General features: G+C 45.3%; 1 protein-coding gene across 1 annotated transcript in view; it reads left to right on the top strand.

Moving 5' to 3' along the window:
• Positions 1–17,283, top strand: part of CCHR4.PART0H17orf75 (chromosome chr4.part0 C17orf75 homolog) — a 671,853-nt gene that overhangs the window by 320,342 nt on the left and 334,228 nt on the right. Inside the window, exon 5 of the mRNA XM_044068053.1 lies at positions 4,907–4,964. Within this exon, the coding sequence (XP_043923988.1) occupies positions 4,907–4,964 (58 nt within the window). The remainder of the gene's footprint in view (positions 1–4,906; positions 4,965–17,283) is intronic.

The raw sequence follows: 17,283 nt of genomic DNA, 5'->3' as shown, positions 1-17,283 counted from the left end.
CCCTCAGTGAACCTTTTCAAGGTATCAGAGGGGGCCAAGAAGATGTGGTTTTAGAAATTCCAGAGCTACCCTCAGGACACTCAGGACTCACCTTCCCTCAGAGACAGAGGGGGATTTGATAGACGCCACCCCAGAGGCAGAGGGGGTCCAAGTAAGCAGGGGTCTCGAGATCCTTTCTCGGACAGACCTGCACAGCAACCCTGAAGGGTTGTCTGGCTGCTCAGCTCTGGAGGCAGTCAGGGGACATCTTTCAATACACTCAATAGCCTGGGAGTCCATCACAGATGATCATTGGGTGTTAAATTATATCCAGAGGCTATTTAATCCCCTTCAACCAGTCATGTCTTCCATTCAGACACCTGCTGGATGTTCCACCTGTGCAAAGAGAGGAAGCAGCACTGGAGATTGCAAAGCTGCTAAGAAAACGAGTTATCCAAGCCATCCCCTCAGACCAGACTGGATAAGGCATTCATTCCAGGTTCTTTTTGGTGCCAGAGAAGACGGGGGACTTGACACCCATTGTGGATCTTTGCAGCTTGAACTTGTCGGGTCACCAAGACAAAATTCTGGATGGTCACTCTTCAGTCTATCCTGCCTTTTCTGCAGGAGAATGATTGGATGTGCTCAATCGATCTCCATCTCCAGGATGCATACTATCACATCAAAATGGACACACGCTCTCTGAGGTTTTTCTGCTTGTAGCTGGGTGCCAGTCATAACCAGTTGCTCCCCTTTGTTCTCACCACAGCCGCCAAGGGTGTTTACCAAAGTGATGGCAGTAGTAGTAACTCACTTGAGAATACAAGGATTCCAGGTCTTCCCGTACCTGGACGATTGGCTCCTTGCTGACCCCTCCGGGCATCAACTCTGCCAAGCGAGAGATTCCGTACTTCACTTAGTCCAACAACTGGGCATAACCATCAATCTCAGCAAGTCATCACTGGCTCCGAGTCAGGCGTTAGACTTCATTTGGGCTCGGTTGGACATGATTCAAACCAAGGTCTTTCTAGCCTCAGAGAGGATCCAGTCTCTGAAGCTGCATGTCCTCGATATTCCTCAAGCTCAGTCACCGACAGTGGGAGTAGTATTAAGGGCATTAGGGTCCATGACTGCCATGATCACTCTTTTACCCATGGCCCGGTTCCACATGTGGTACTTCAGTGAGCCCTTGTGGTTCAATGGTCCATGTTAGATCATCCGTTGTCTTACCCTATTTGGATCTCTCAGGTGTGCAGGGACTCTCTTCTGTGGTGGAATCATTCCCCAGATCTCCGGTGTTGTCACTTTCTTCTGCCTTCCCCTTTGGTCATGTTGACCACAGATGCCTTCCTACTGGGGGGGCACTGTTCAGGGAGGACGGTCCAAGACACGTGGTCCCCCAATGAGACTCATTTGCATATCAACATCCTGGAGATGAGGGTGGTGCTTCTAGTGTTGCAGGCTCTTTATGCCCATCTTCTCCTGAGGATGATTGCGATCCAGAAGGACAATAGGTCTGTGGTCTGGTACATCAACAAACAGGGGGGAACCAGGTCTTATCTCTGTGTTGTGGAGCCATGAGAGTGTAGGAGTGGGCGAGCTCCACCGGCCATTTTCTAGTGTCAACGCACATTCTCGGGAGGTCCAACATTCTAGCGGACAGGCTCAGCAGATGTATTCTGATGCCTTACGAGCTCTGAATCCTTCAGTAGTGGAACAGATCTTTCTGAAGTGGGGTCAGCCTTGCTGTGATTTCTTCACCTTTCCTTCCAATGCAAAATGCAGCGAGTTCTTCACTCTGAACCCCCCAAAGGGGGAAGCCCCCTGAGACATTCTGATTCATGCTTGGCTCCCCTGTCTTCTGTAGGCATATCCTCCTCTGCCCCTAATACCGAAAGTTCTTCAGAAAGCTCGCAGGCTAGGGAGATTAGTCATCCTCATTGCCCCATTCTGGCCTTGCCAAGTCTGGTTCCCCTCTCTGTGGTCTCATCTTGTGCATCCACCATGGACATTAGATCCAACTCCAGATCTCATCTCTCACCCTTCAGGGATTCCTCATTCTGACCCGGTCAGTCTGACGCTCACCGCTTGGCTGCTTCATTTCCCATGATAATCAGGACTCCTGGGTTATCTTCACCGGTCAAAAGGATTCTGGTTGAAGCTCATAAATCTTCTACCAGGAAGGTTTATTCTAGCAAGTGCAAGCGTTTTTTTCTCTGGGCTTTGCAGCGTGATCTAGACCCCTTCACTGCCCTGGTTCCCGCGATTTTAGAATTTTTAGAAAATATTTTTCAGCAAGGTGCCAGTTCTTCTACTGTCAAGGTCCAACTGGCAGCTGTATCTAATTTTCATGTGGACATAAACATGGCGTCACTAGCCTCTTCTAAGCTGTGTAAAGCCTTTTTTGAAAGGCACTTTTCTGCTATGGCCACCAGTCAAGGACCCTATGCCTGCTTTGGGATCTTGCGTTAGTTCTGCAAGCTCTGGTCTTGCCTCCTTTGAGCCTGGAGCCTTAGTGGAGTTGTAATTTCTATCCTGAAAGACAGTCTTTTTGGTCACTCTTATGTATGCCAGAAGTGTTTCGGAGTTTCAAGTATTGTCTATAAAGCCTCCTTATTTGATATTTCATAAGGACAGGGTCTCATTGCACACTAATCCATCCTTTCTTCTCAATGTAGCTTCGGAGACAATTAATCAGGTGATAAATCTCTCAGTTTTCTTCCTAAACTTTCAGAATAAGGGAGAGTTTAAATTGCATGTGCTAGATATGCATAGACAGTTACATTTTTACCTGCACAGGACTAAATCCTTTCATAAGTCTCACCAACTCTTTATTTCCTATTCTAAATTTTTCTTAAGGAAACCAGTGTTGAAGGTCACTATTGCCCGTTGGGATTTCCCACTGTATTATCCTGGCATATTCGGCTAGCAAGTTATCCCCACCAGGTCATGTGAAAGCCTATTGCAAGAGATTCATGGCTACCTCAGTGGCTGTTTGGTCCAGAATATCTTTGGATGATATTTGCTCTGCAACCACTTGGATGACTTCACATACTTTCATCTCGCATTGCAAGCTGGACATTTTATCCAGGAACAGGGCATCCTTTGGCTCCGCCGTGCTCTGGAATATCCTTCCATGAAGGCCACCCAGGTGTCAGTAGCTGGGGACTCTGTCCCACAGGTTGAAGACCAAATGACTACAACAACTTCAGACAGAGAAGTTATGTAATGTTCCATCTGAATTGTTGCTCTTCATTTGTCTTCAGTCATCCCTCCCACCTCCCCCCTGTCTTGCATAGACTGCGTGGTGGTCTGATAGAGGATTTGGTCACCACAAGAGTGCATCTTGTTCTCCTCCTGTAGCCTATGGAGACTGTTGTCATAGGATAAGATTGTTTTCTGGTTGGGTCAGTTTGTGATGCTAAGTTAGGCAGCAAACTCGATCTGAATAGAGGAAGGAGACAGGGGCATTATGAGTAAGGGAGGAGCTTGGAGCTCGAATCACATGCTGGATATGCGGCCGAGTCGGATCCATGTTGGATTCGGCAACCCACAGGTTGAAGACAAATGAAGAGCAACAACTCAGATGGAATGTTATGGTGAGTACATAACTTCTTTTTATGCCCTGAATACAATTCAAAGTAGTAGTTATGCCAAACACAGCACTTTGCCAAAAAACATGCTTTATTTACACTTAATGTGCCCTTTTTTGTCCTTATTATATTTGTTTTGCTCATTTAATCTCTTTCCATGCCCATTATACTTTTCTTTTGCTTGTTTTACAATAAAAATGCCATTTTTGCTTTAAACATGCTTGTTTTGCAATTCTGAGGTAATTCCAAACCCCGTATATACTTTCTGGTGCTAGTTTTATCCCTTAATTAAAAAAATTCTGTTTAATCAACAAACCTTTTTGCGCCTCTCTTAATAATGCGGTTTGTGCCTTCGTAATGCTCCGTTTTATTTTTTTTATGAAATAAACCATTTGTGCAAGTTTTCATTGCCTTTGGTTCTTTTCTGGCTCTTTTTTATGCTCGTTTATCTTAGTTTACCTTCACTGTTAACTCTGCACCTCGTAGCTCTGAAAAGCAGTCTCTGGAATCCCGGTTCTGACACCATGTTGCTCATCTAGTCAGGGTAAAATAGACGAGACTTCATGGGTTTTGTTCAAGCAGCTTTGTTATGTACAAATACATCAGAATTGAGGCTTAGTAACTTTAACTTATGGAACTTGTATACAAACTAGTTATTACACTCATACATGCTCGCTCTCTCTCTGCAGTTTTAAAACAGCACTGAAGCTGGTAGGTGAAAGCTTTTTGCTCAACTTGTTACTTGTCATAAACTGTTACCATTTAGTGCAATAAAAGTTTTCTAAGTCTACTTTGTGATTTTTTAATATTCCGTAAGTGGGAGCTCCTGGAGAACCATCCATTGGAGCACTTTTTTTTTTTACTGTTAAATGTTCCTTTTAAAGAATATCTGTCTGTAACCTAAACTATATCTCCGGAGAATGTAAGGATCCCAGTACTTGGAGAATTGAGTTGACTGAAGAAGCCACTTGCCTTGAAGTACTGAAGCTAATTGTGCTTCTTCACCATTTTCATTTCATAAAGTGAACTGTTATTTTAGATTTTTCAGAATACTTCATTTGCTGTGGCCTAGCTTGTCTTTAGGTTACATGTCCATATACAGACTCTTGGATCCTGGAACTGAAGTATTTTCTTACAAATTTTCATATGCCTTATAACAAACTTTTTATAGCATATTTAGATTGATTGTGTTGTTGATGGCTTTTACCTGTAAGTGTAACAGCATATGAATATATAAGGTTTGGAACTCAACATTTTGTAAGCTACATTGTGTGAATTTCTAAGTATTTCATTATCATAAAGTAGAAATGGTTAATCTTCCTTAATAAGTACACATTCAGGCTTGAACTAGATAAATACACTCAAGGTCTACAAAGTTACTTAAACCCGGAGGTGAGAACCACCTTGGATTTTTTATTTCTCACATAGTGCATAAAGCTGAAATGTAAAAACATTTTAGTGGATATTATTTTTAAATATAATTATTTGTATTTCTAGATGAACCAGCATCCAGGCATTTCTAATTAATTTGTAACAGCATTGTTTCTGTTTTTCTTACCTCCCCATCTCTGAGGCAGAATGAATCAATGTTCTCATTCAGTTCCTTGTTTTTCTTAAATAGCTGTTATCAGCCATACAGTTTTTGTGGGTTTTCAGAATTATCAGTATATACTGGGATAGCACGAGGACCTTTTATTAGAACTTCACATCACAAAATTTTTTATCTATATCCCCTTTAATTTTTTTGTTAGTAAAATGACTGAGAAAGGCCATTCAAGTTTCAGAAAGTGTGCGAAGTGTGGACACAAGTTACCGGTCTCAGATGCCCACAATCTTTGTGTTTACTGTTTAGGTCCACAGAACCTTCAAGAAGATTGTTCCATCTGCCACAATTTCAATCTCTGCGCATTAGTAGACAGAAAGAACAAGCTAATTCTGAAATGTTTGTTAACTTAATCATTCAGAGAAGCTATTTCAGGGGTTCAATCCCTCAAGCTTAAGTCCAAGGAGTGAAAATCTCCAGTTGCTTCCACTTCCTCAACTCCATTTTTGGAGTTGTCCAGGAAGAGGTCTGAGTTGGATTTGAGGAGGTCTCAAACCTCTTCCCCCTCAGATCCAAAGATAGAGGTTTACAAATCCAATGTCCACAGAGCCGATCAAAAAATTTTCAGAACCATCTGTGGCCGATCCTATTGTTTTGCCTAGGACCCGTCTCCTACTCCATCTGTAGATCCAATTCCTTCGGGGTCCCATCTCCTTTTTTTGGAAAGACGCCATGCTAAGTTGCCTTCCCTGGCCTCATCTCGCTCATCCAAGAGTGTGAATGAAGAAGTTATGGATTGGATGATGAGGAAGTTTCTCTCAGAACAGGTCCAGATGGGTGTGTTACCGGCTCCTACCATTTCGGGTCAGTAGGCCCATCCATCAACCACTCCACCACATCAGACTCCTCCTCGGATTCCTTTGGTTGCTTCAGAGTCCCTAGATTTGAGTCTATTGGGTCCGTCAGGCTTGGATCCAAAGATAGCCTTATCCTCATATCCAAAGCTAACTTTGAGTGCCCCGGCTCTGACATCTTCGGATCTTAAGGACTCTCTGAGCTAAAGCTTCCTTGTCGGGTCCGAGGCATTGGGATTGACTCCGAAAGTTTCAGAGCTATTTCTGTGCCTTGGTGCTTCGGCATTGGATAGCTCAGTGCTGACTTCCTCTTTGGGAAGATTTGCTTTCAGGGTGGGAGGAGGCTGTGGTCCAGAAGCCTGCTGCCTTGGTGATAAGGTCTTCTCTTTCCCCAGTGTGGTCAGCCTTCAAGGTTGTGAAGAGGGTGTTTTCTGTTTTGACAGGATTGATGGCCCCAACCCCCTCAGATCTTCAGTCCAACACCCAAATGGCGCTGTACTTTGGAACCTCATCATTTGACTGCACTGGGATAGCCAGCTCAAGACCTCCCATCTACCTAGCCAGGGTTCATAATCTCTTCTGACACTTTCCCATGTCATCCCACTGAGGAAATCCCTAGAAAGTGCAAGAGGAGGCACTTGGAGTCCCCACAAGAGTCGGTCACTGAGGATACAGACTTCAGTGAGGGCAAAGGGTCAGTCACTGAGGATACAGACTTCAGTGAGGGCAAAGGGTCAGTCACTTAGGATACAGACTTCAATGAGGGAAAAGGGTCCCCACAATCACCACCAGAAGGTGTCTCAGTTGGAGACATCCTTGAGTTCCTGAAACAGAGAGGGGTTGATCCCTCAGCAACCCTTCACCTGAGGAGCCTGTATTTCAGGAGTGCTTTGGAGCTGGCCCATCTGCTTCATAGGTTACTCTGCTCACAGACGAGCTCATTGATTTGGTTGGCAGGCAGGGAAGGAGCCCGACCCAGTTATGCCAATACCCAAAATGCCAGGTGGAATTCTAGCTCCACCAGCGGGAAAAGAATTTTGGGCTAAAGAGATGCCCCATGAATGCCATGGTCATGGCGGTGACCACCAGAATGGAACTTTGCTGAACAAAATTTCTCTCTTCATCCTGCTAACAGGGAGTCTAGGGTGATAGGCAGTTTTGGGAAGTGTCTACACTTCAGTGACCTTTACCCTTAGGTTGATGAACTGTTTTGGCAGATTTTCATAGGCTGCAAAGGGATTTAGTCAAAGAACTTTCAACTTCCTTTTCAGGTACTGTTTCTGCTGCTGTCCAGTTTTCTGTGGCTTCTCAGCTGGCTATCCCCCAGTCTGTCTCGAATTCATCCATGAGGCTTATTTCACATGCATTTGAAGGCACCTCAAGGACAGCGGGTTCAGGTATATCCACTAGGAGGCATGCCTGGATGCATTTGTGATTTTGCTGAGCCCTTCAAGTCCTTATTCGTCATTGCTCCTTTTGACAGCACTTCTTTGTTTGGCCCCAAAGTAAAGGACACATTGTCCAGTTGTGAGAAGGATGGAAAGACCCTCTCTGCAGTGAGCATACATTTTTCAATCCCCTCAAAATCCTTTTCTATGAATCAACGAGGTGGTCAGAAGATGTGGTTCAGGAAGTCCCAGGGTCCTTTCCAGGATACATATGGAGAAAGTTCCTCCAGTGGCAGAGGGGGGAACTCTAGTGGACAACGACTCCCCCATGGCAGAGGAGGCCTGCAAAACTAGAGGTTCAGAGATTCTTTCTCTGATGGACCCTACCAGGAGGCCTGATTGTTAACCTGTGGAAGGCACTCAGGGGTCGACTATCCCTGCACCAGAAAACCTGGCTAAACATAAAAGATACATGGGTACAGAGGATTATTTCCAGAGATTATATAATACCCTTTTCCCCTCTGTCTCGATCGTTATGAAAAATTTCCGATGTTCCACCCAGTCAAAGGAAAGAAACAGCAATGCAGATACAAAAGCTGCTCGAAAAAAGAGTCATCTGATAAGTCCCGTCAGGCAAGATAGGATCTGAAACTTACTTAAGATTCTTTTTAGTGCCAAAGAAAACAGGGGACTGGAGACTAATTTTGGTTCTCAGCAACTTGAACAAGTCAGTTCAACACACAAAGTTTCAGATGGTCATAGTTCAGTTCATTCTCCCTTTTCTGGGCAAGGACGACTAGATGTGCTTGATAGGCCTTCAGGATGCGTATTATCATATAAAGATGAGCAAGCAATCCAGAATGTATTGACTTCCGGCTGGGAGCCAGTTGCTACCAGTCAGAGCTCTGCCCTTTGGCCTCACCACAGCTCCCAGGGTGTTTACCAAATGCATGGCAGTATTTGTAGCTCACTTAAGACTGTAGACTGTAGAGATTCCAGGTGTTTCCATATCTAGACAGCTGGCTCATTACCACCCCGACCAGGCATCTGTAAATAAGGACAAGAAATTGGGTACTCCAGATTTGCTCTCACCTGGGAATAACCTTAAATTATGACAAGTTTCTCAACCAACTCAAAGTTTGGAATTCATGGGAGCAGATGTTCTTCGTGTTTCACTGTTGCAGCCATCACATTTGGGTTATCTGCTTGCAGTAGCCCTCAGTCGGACTGATTAGCAAAGTCTTGGGTCCTGCCTCAGTTGCTGTCTCTTCGTCAGGTAGTCAGGGGTATAAAACATGCAGTCGATGCCATTACATAAGTCTTTCTTGCTGTGCCCAAAGCAGAAGCAGTTCGCAAGTGCTGGTCGGCCAACTCCTGAAATTTTCGTTTTAGAGTTTCAGAACCAAAGTCTTCAACTGAAGCTAATTACCCCATTGGGGAAACTTTTTCTTGCTCTAAACCGATGTCAGTAAAAGTAAATAATTGCATTTTTTGTGGAAAGCAAATACCTCATAAAGATTTTCATTCGTACTGTATTCCTTGCCTAGGCCCTGACCACGACGTACCTTGCTGTCGGTTTTGAGCCTTTTTTAAACAACGAACTATCCGTCGGTATATTTTCACTTCTAAATATTTTGGTGCTCGGTTCAGTTATCCAGATATGTCTTTGGTAAACCATCCGACTACAGACATTCCGAAAAAACGCAAAGATAAAGACAGAGACAGACCGCCTAGGTCCAAAGCTGCCGATGATGCTTCTCCTAAGCCAGTCGCCAGTTCGCCGGTGCTCATTGAGGTGCTTTTGCAGCCACTGATGCCCGCTACTTCAGATTCACAGGCCTCTACTGAGACCCATTCGGAGTCTGGTATGCCGCAAGATGCTTCAACTGTGGAACCTGTGGATGTCTGTACCATGGATGGGTCTGGAGCCGCTGTGCAGACACCGGCTTCTGAGGGTGTATTCAGGCCTACTGACTTGCATATCAAACCGACGCCATCTTCTTCTTCAAGGCCTAAAACTCAAACCATCCCTAGAAAACCGATGCCCAGACCGCATGGTCAGGCCTCTATGCCTAAAAAACAAATGATAAGAATGGCTGAAGACCTTATTACTTTAATCAGGGGAAGCCAACCTTCCCCCCCTCTAAGAGACATAGGACTGAGTTTACTTATGATACTTCTGACCAGGATTCTGAAATTTCTGTTTCCTCTGATGCCCAGGATTTACCTTTATCTACCTATGAGGATTCTGATGCTGAGGACTCTATTCCCTCTGCTTCCCCCTCCCAGAGGATTTGTCTTTTGGTGAAACCTTGCATGCTCTTAGGGAGCATTTTCATTGGGAAAGTCAGGACTTCTCTGATTCTAAAAAGAGGCTTAGGGATTTCTTACTCCCTCCCCAGCACAGGCCTTTAGCTATCCCTCCTGTACTGGACATTGTTGATGATGCCATTTCGGAATCTAGCCTGGCGCCTGACTCTTTACCTCCTGCTCCCAGAAAACCATATAGCTATTACAGGGTTCCTGATTCTCAAACGTTCCTTTTCAAAAATCCTACTGCGGATCCTGAGACCATTTCACAGGGACCCAAGGGCATTAAAGCTACTACTGCCAAAAATCCTGCACACTCTGATAGTGACTCCAGGGCGCTGGATAGATGGGGTAAGAAAGTATACACTTCTGCAAACTTGGCTATTAGGGCTTTAAACTGCCAGTTTCATATGTTAAAGTATCAGCAACATATTATTGGATTGCTTAACAGAAAATGTTGATTCCTGATTGCGCTGAAAATAAGGATTTACAGGATTTAATGCATTCTGCTGAACAGGCTGTAAAACAAACTGTGCAATGTGGTTTTGATTCACTAGAGGCTTCTTGCAGGGCTGCTGTCACTGGGTCTGTACTTAGAAGGCATGCTTGGCTTAAGGAGCAATCCTTGCCAGATCATGTTAAAGCTAAATTACTGGATGCTCCATTAAATCAGGACCGCCTGTTTGGCAACAAGGCAGAAGATGTTCTTAAAAAGATGGAGGAAAAAGCTAAATCTATGCAAACTGTTTAAGATTTCCTACAAGTACAACCTCCAAGATTTAGTAGGCATTGGCCCACTAAGAATTTGTCCTTTCGTGCCTTTTCCAGGCCTTCTCAGTCCAATCCCAGATCCAGCAGAACTCCCAGGCTTCAGTCCCAGGGTACGCACAGGACTAAGCAGTGGGGGGCCCCCCACTTCCAAATCTAGGAGTAGTAAAACTCCCCACTATGGTAAACTGTCTCAATGACTTAACTTTAAAACTTCTAAGCACTTCTCAACTGACTGCCCATTTGGGGGGGAAAGATTGCTCTTCATGCAAAAAACTGTGAAATCATTACCTGGGACAAATGGGTTTTAAATATAGTTTCCCAAGGATACAGATTTCACTTCCACACATTACCAACCCCAAACGCTTGGCCAGATCTACCCCCAAATCAGTGGGCAGAGGCTCAAAAGCAAGTACTCTCTCTCTTAAGCATAAAAGCTACTCAAACTGTACCAGAAGAGGAAAAGGGACAAGGTTTCTACTCAAGACTTTTCCTGGTACCCAGAAAAGACAACTCATGGCGTCCTATCCTGGACATGTCTACTTTAAATACTTTTTGGTGATTCCAAAATTCAAGATGCTAACTCTTCACCAGTTGCTTTCTATGCTAGGCAAAGATGCCTGGTTGGCAACACTTGATTTAAAGGAAGCATACCTGCATATCCCAATCAGGGAATCTTGCAGAAGATACCTACACTTCAAAGCAGGCTTACATGCACTGTCAGTTTTCTGCACTGCCCTTTGGCTTATCTACTGCGCCCAGGGTATTCACAAAGTGCCTAACTCCAGACATTGCATTTTGCAGGCAAAGAAATATTCAAATATACCCATACCTGGACGATTGTCTTTCAGGCAGAAAGCCAGGACATACTTTTGAACCATTTGGCTTTTGTACAAAGGCTGCTAACTTGTCTGGGGTACACCATAAACGAAAAAAAATATCACACCTGGTACCCTATCAACAAATTATATTCCTGGGAGCAAGCTTGAATACAACTTCCCAGGTGGCTTTCTTCACGCCAGAGAAACAAATTCATTTGACAACCTACTTCAAACTAGTGGCCACAAAAACCCTGCTATCTGCAAGACAAATACTGCAAGCCTTGGGGTTCATGGCCTCCTGCATTCTTCTAATTCCATATGCAAGACTGCATATGAGGAAACTACAATGGTGTCTAAAAAGCCTATGATGCCAACATTCTCAGGATCTAGAAGCAATGATTCCTATCATACCTTGCCTACGGTTAGAGTTCCTTTGGTGGGCGGAGGCCTGCTACCAGAACAAGGGACTACCATTCACACTACCCCCTGCCGCCCAAACCCTAACAACAGATGCATCAGACTATGCATGGGGAGCTCACCTGGCAGGGAAGTGCATTCAGGGCAAATGGAACCCAAGTCAAATGCACCTGCATATCAATCAAAAAGAAATATTAGCTGTACAGAATGCTCTGACAGCCTTCAAGGACCACATTCTTACAGGACAATTAACAGTAAATACGGGCAACACCACTGTGATGTGGTACATAAACAAGCAGGGGTTACCAATTCTTACCCCCTCTGTAGACTAGCCATGGCTCTGTGGAACACAGCCGTGAGCTACCAAGTACATCTACAAGCTCAGTTCCTGCCAGGAAAACTAAATACACTGGCAGACGGACTAAGCAGAAACCTCGTGGACCCACACGAGTGGAAACTGGAACCAAAAACTTTCAACATGTTGACAAACAAATTGGGGAGCCTAGATATAGACCTGTTTGCCTCCCCCCAGAACTACCAATTGGGCAAATTCTGCACAAGGACTCCCCACAAACAAGCTTGGAAAGTGGATGCTCTGTCCTTCAGCTGGAAAAACCTATCAGTTTATGTCTTTCCTCCTCTGCCTCTCCTCTCCAAAGTACTTCTGAAGATCAAGCAGGGCATACCAAGGACGATATTGATTGCACCAGACTGGCCATGCCAACAGTGGTATCCCCTCTTGTGCAGTGTGTCACTGTTGGCTCCATGGCACCTGCCTCAGACCCCTACTCTGTTGTCTCAGCAGTAGAACCAGATTCTGCACCCTCCGCTTCAAACCCTGAACCTAGCAGCCTGGCTAAGTACCTAACCTCTCCTTTACCATCCCTCAGTAAACAAGTGATGGATATCATTTTAGAGGCAAATAGGCTAGTACTAGAAAATCATATGCAAGATTCTGTGCCTGGAACCAATCTCAAAGGTTGAGCACAGCAGCGCCCAGCTTACCTCAGATTCTTCAATACTTAACTGAGATGCTTCACAAGGGCCTTTCTTAGTTTACGCTTCAGCCATTTCAGCTCATTATAACACAGAGCCTCCCCTCTTCTCTCATCCACTGCTGAAGCAGTTCCTCAGAGGGGCCAAAAATTTAAGACCACCCAGGAGAGCCCCAACTCCAGCCTGGGTCCTTAACTTTGTATTGGAGAAACTCACTCTTCCTCCTTTCGAGCCAGCTGCTAGTGCAGATTTAAAATACCTTTTTTGGAAAACAGCCTTCCTTTTAGCAATCACTTCAGCAAGAAGGGTATCTGAATTGCAGGCCCTTATGGCAGTGGAGCCTTTCATCATCTTTCATGCGGACAGGATGTCCTTCAGAACCAATCCCTCCTTCATGCCCAAGGTGGTATCCAGTGTGGCTGTTAATCAGTCCATTCATTTGCCAACCTTATTTCCTAATCCACAGAACAAAGGGGAATGGATACTGCAGTAGTTAGATGTGCACAGACAACTTAGATTTTACTTGGACAGGACTAAACCTCAAAGGAAATCTGAACAACTGCTGGTGGCATTTGCTGCAGGGACAGAGGGGAAGGCTATTTCAAAGCAAACCATTTCTAAGTGGATAGGCCATTGCATTCTTTTCTGCTATAAGCACCATGGAAAACCTATCCCACAGGGGATCGGACCCCATCCTACCAGGGCTGCATCTATGTCTACAGCCTTTCTCAGAGGTGTCCCTACCAGGGAAATCCTAGAAGCTGCTACCTGGAGTTCAGTACATACTTTCACCAAGCATTACCATTTGCCAATTTTCTCTAAATCCAGAGCTGGCTTTGCCACTGCGGTCTTGTAGGGCCTTATAGCTGGTATTAATGCTATCTAAATTCTTCCTCCCATCCTTAGCTTTGGGAATCTACCCAAATGTGATGACTGCAACAGTGAAACACGAAGAACATAGTACAGTCGTGTACACTTACCATAAATGTAGATGTTAAAGTGTATTCACTGTTGCAGTCCTGGATGTTCTTCGTGTTTCACTGTTGCAGTCATTACATTTGGGTAATCTGATGGCAGGTTGCCCTCAGTCGGCCTGAATTCCAAAGTCTTTGGTCCTGCGTCAGTTGCTGTCTTCTCTTCCTTGACATTAGGTCGTCAGGGGTATAAAACATGCAGCCGACGACATTTTCTTTAGTCTTTCTTGCCGCACGGTGCCCGAAGCAGAAGCATTTTGCAAGTGCCGGTTGGCCGACTACTGAAATATTCGAGTCTGAGTTTCAGAACCGAAGTCTTCACTAAAGCTAAGTACCCGTTGAAACTTTTTCTTGCTTTTTACCGATGTCAGAAAAAGTTAATAATTGTATTACTTGTGGGAAGCAAATACCTCATAAGGATTTCCATTTATACTGTATTCCTTGCCTAGGCCTTGATCACAACATGCCTGGCTGTCGGTTTTGTGCTAGATTTAACCAACGCACTATTAAGCGTCGGTATATTTTTGTATCCAAGTATTTTGGAAACAGATTTAACTACCCAGAAATGTTGTTGGATAGCAATCCAACTACTGGAGTACATAAAAAAACGCAAAGAAAAGGACAGAGAAAGGCAGTCGAGATCCAAAACCGATGATGAAGCTTTTCCTAAGCCAGTCGCCGGTTCGCCGGTACTCAGTGAGACGCTTTCGCAACCCCTGATACCCGCTACCTTCGAGCCGCAGGCCTCTACCGACACCAATGTGGAGTCCGGCATGCCACAAGATACTCAAGGTATTGGACCGACGGATGCATCTCCCTCTGATGGGTCCGGAGCCACTGAGCAGGCACAGGCCTCTGAGGGTGTATTCAGACCTCAACATTTATATATCAAACTGACGAAAGCTGCAAAACCAAAGGCAAAGACATCTTTTAAAACTAAAAAAACGACGCCTGAGCCACGTGCACAGGCCTCTATGCCTAAAAAAACAGATGATCAAAATGGCTGAAGACCTTATTACCTTGATCAGGAGTACCCATCCCCCTCCAGATAAGAGGCCTAGGCAAGACACTGACTGAGTCTTCAGATCAGGTTTCTATTTCTTCTGATTCCTCTTCTGATCAGGAATTATCTTTACCTCCCTATGAGGATTCTGATGCTGAGGAGTCTATTCCATCTGCATCTCCACCTGAGGATTATTCATTTGGAGAAACCTTGCATACTTTGAGGGAGCATTTTCACTGGGAGAGTCAAGACTTCTCAGTATCAAAAAAGAGGCTCATGGATTTCCTTCTTCTCCCTCAGCACAAGCCTTTAGCCATTCCCCCTGTTTTAGACATTGTGGATTATGTGTTTTCGGAGTCAAGCCTGACCCCTGACTCCTTACCTCTGGCTCCCAGTAAGCCTGACAGGTATTACAGGGTCCCTGACTCCCATAATTTTTTATCTAGAAACCCTGCTGCTGATCCTTATAGTATTTCACAGGGTCCAAAGGGAGTTAAGGCCTCAACAGCAAAAAACCCTACCCCCTCCGACAGAGATTCAAGGGCACTGGACAGATGGGGAAAAAGGTTTATAGATTTGCAAACTTGGCAATCAGGGCCTTAAACTGTCAATTTCATATGATTAAGTACCAACAACATGTTATGGGATTGCTGAAACAGAAAATGATGTTGATTTCAGAATGTGCAGAAAATAAGGAATTACGGGAATTATTGTATGCAGCTGAACAAGTTGGAAAGCATACTTTGCAATGTGGTTTTGATTCTTTAGAGGCCTCCTGCAGGGCCGCATTTACTGGATCTGTGATTAGGAGGCATGCCTGGTTAAAGGAACAAAATTTGCCTGACCATGTTAAAGCTAAAGACTGAGGTGGTGGTGCTGCGGTAGCGTTGTCGCCTCATAGCAAGACGTTGTCCCGTTCAATTCTCAGCTAGAGCGTCTTCTTTGTGGAGGCATACGAGAATGGGGTGTGCCTTCATTGAAGGTTGTGCATCAGGGCTGGTAACCCGGTACGTAAAAATCCACTACCAATCATTAGCGGATCGGAGTTCCGCTGTGGCGACCCCTAACTGGGAAAAGCTGAAAGACACAAACAAACTAGATGCACCTTTACAGCATGATTCTCTGTTTGGTATTAAGGCAGAAGAGGATGTCCTTCAGGAATGCAACTGCAGTCATAACATGTGGGTTGTCCTGCCTCAGGCAGCCCTCGGTCGGCCGGTTTCCAAAGTCTGGGTCCGACGTCGGCTGATGTCGCATTTCTCTCCGACGTCAGAGCGGCTGGAGTACATAAGCATCAGCCGACGCCATTTTCTTCAGTCTTTCTTGCCGCGCGGTGCCCGAAGCAGAAGCAGTTCGCAAGTGCCGGTCGGTCAGCTCCTGTATTCTACGATACCGAAGTCATCAAAAAAGCTAAGTACGCCGTTGGGGACCTTTTCTTGCCTCAGCCGATGTCAGAAATTACTGAAAAGTTAACAATTGTCTTTTTTGTGGTAAACAAATACCTCATAAGGATTTCCACTCTTACTGCCTCCCTTGCCTGGGCCCAGACCACGACGTCTTGGCCTGTGTAGCCTGCGCTCGCTTCAACAAGCGCACTCTCAGGCGCCGGGCGGAGTTCGCTGAAGATTTTTTCGGCGATAAATTTGCTTACACCATGCCGTCGGATCTTCCGACATCGCAAACTCCCAAAAAGCGAAAAGACCGGGACCGACATCCTCTGCTTGCGTCTACCACCGACTCCACGCCAAAACCTAGCGCGAGTGCTCCGGTTCCCTCTGAGACTGTGTCTCCACCGCTCCAAACCGAAGACACCGCATTACCGACGACTCCGATTCCAGATATTACACCGACGCCAGTTATAGACTTTCCTCCGGATACCGAAACCGAGGAAATGCCCGAGACCATTGCTGTAGACAAGGTCACTCCTGCACGTGGAGCTGCCAGGCCTCCTATGGCCATGTCTATTAAGGCCTACACTAGGGCTAAGGCAGCCAGCAAAACTAAGCATATTGCTTCCAAATCCTTACCTCAGCCGACTCCGGAGACACAAATTATGTCCATGGCTGCTGATTTAATTTCCATGATCAGAGGTTCACAGGCCCATCCTGAGAGAGCATCCCAGCCTCCTCCTGATAAAAGGCCCCGGGTTGAACCCTCTGACCCTTCTCCTTCAGATGAAGATTCTGAGGGCTCTGTCCACTCTGATAGCCAGGAAGAGCTCTTCCAGACCTTTGAGGACTCGGATGCAGAAGATTCCATACCTTCGGCCTCCCCTCCTGAGGATATTTCTTTTGGGGAAGTTCTGCACACCATGAGGGAACATTTCAAGTGGCAGGGTCAGGAATATTCTGATTCTAGGAAAGCTTAGGACTTTCCTTAAGAAGCCTCAGCACAGGCCCTTAGCTATTCCTCCTGTACTTGATGTTCTGGATGATTTGTATTCGATTCTAGTGCTACCCTGATTCTCTTCCTCCTGCTCCAGCCAAGCCAGACAGGTATTACAGGGTCCCAGAAACTCATTCCCATTTATTCAGGGCCCATACTGCTGATTTGGAAACTATTTCACAGGGGCCTAAAGGAGTTTCAGCCTCCACCTCAAAAAATCCTTTGCCCTCCAACAGGGAAGCAAGGTCATTA

This window comes from Protopterus annectens, chromosome 4.part0 (assembly GCF_019279795.1).
Source record: "Protopterus annectens isolate FY-2018-M chromosome 4.part0, PAN1.0, whole genome shotgun sequence".
Lineage (NCBI taxonomy): Eukaryota > Metazoa > Chordata > Ceratodontiformes > Protopteridae > Protopterus > Protopterus annectens.
The sequence above is the reverse complement of the archived record's forward strand: the minus strand, read 5'-3'. Positions and strand labels throughout refer to the sequence as shown.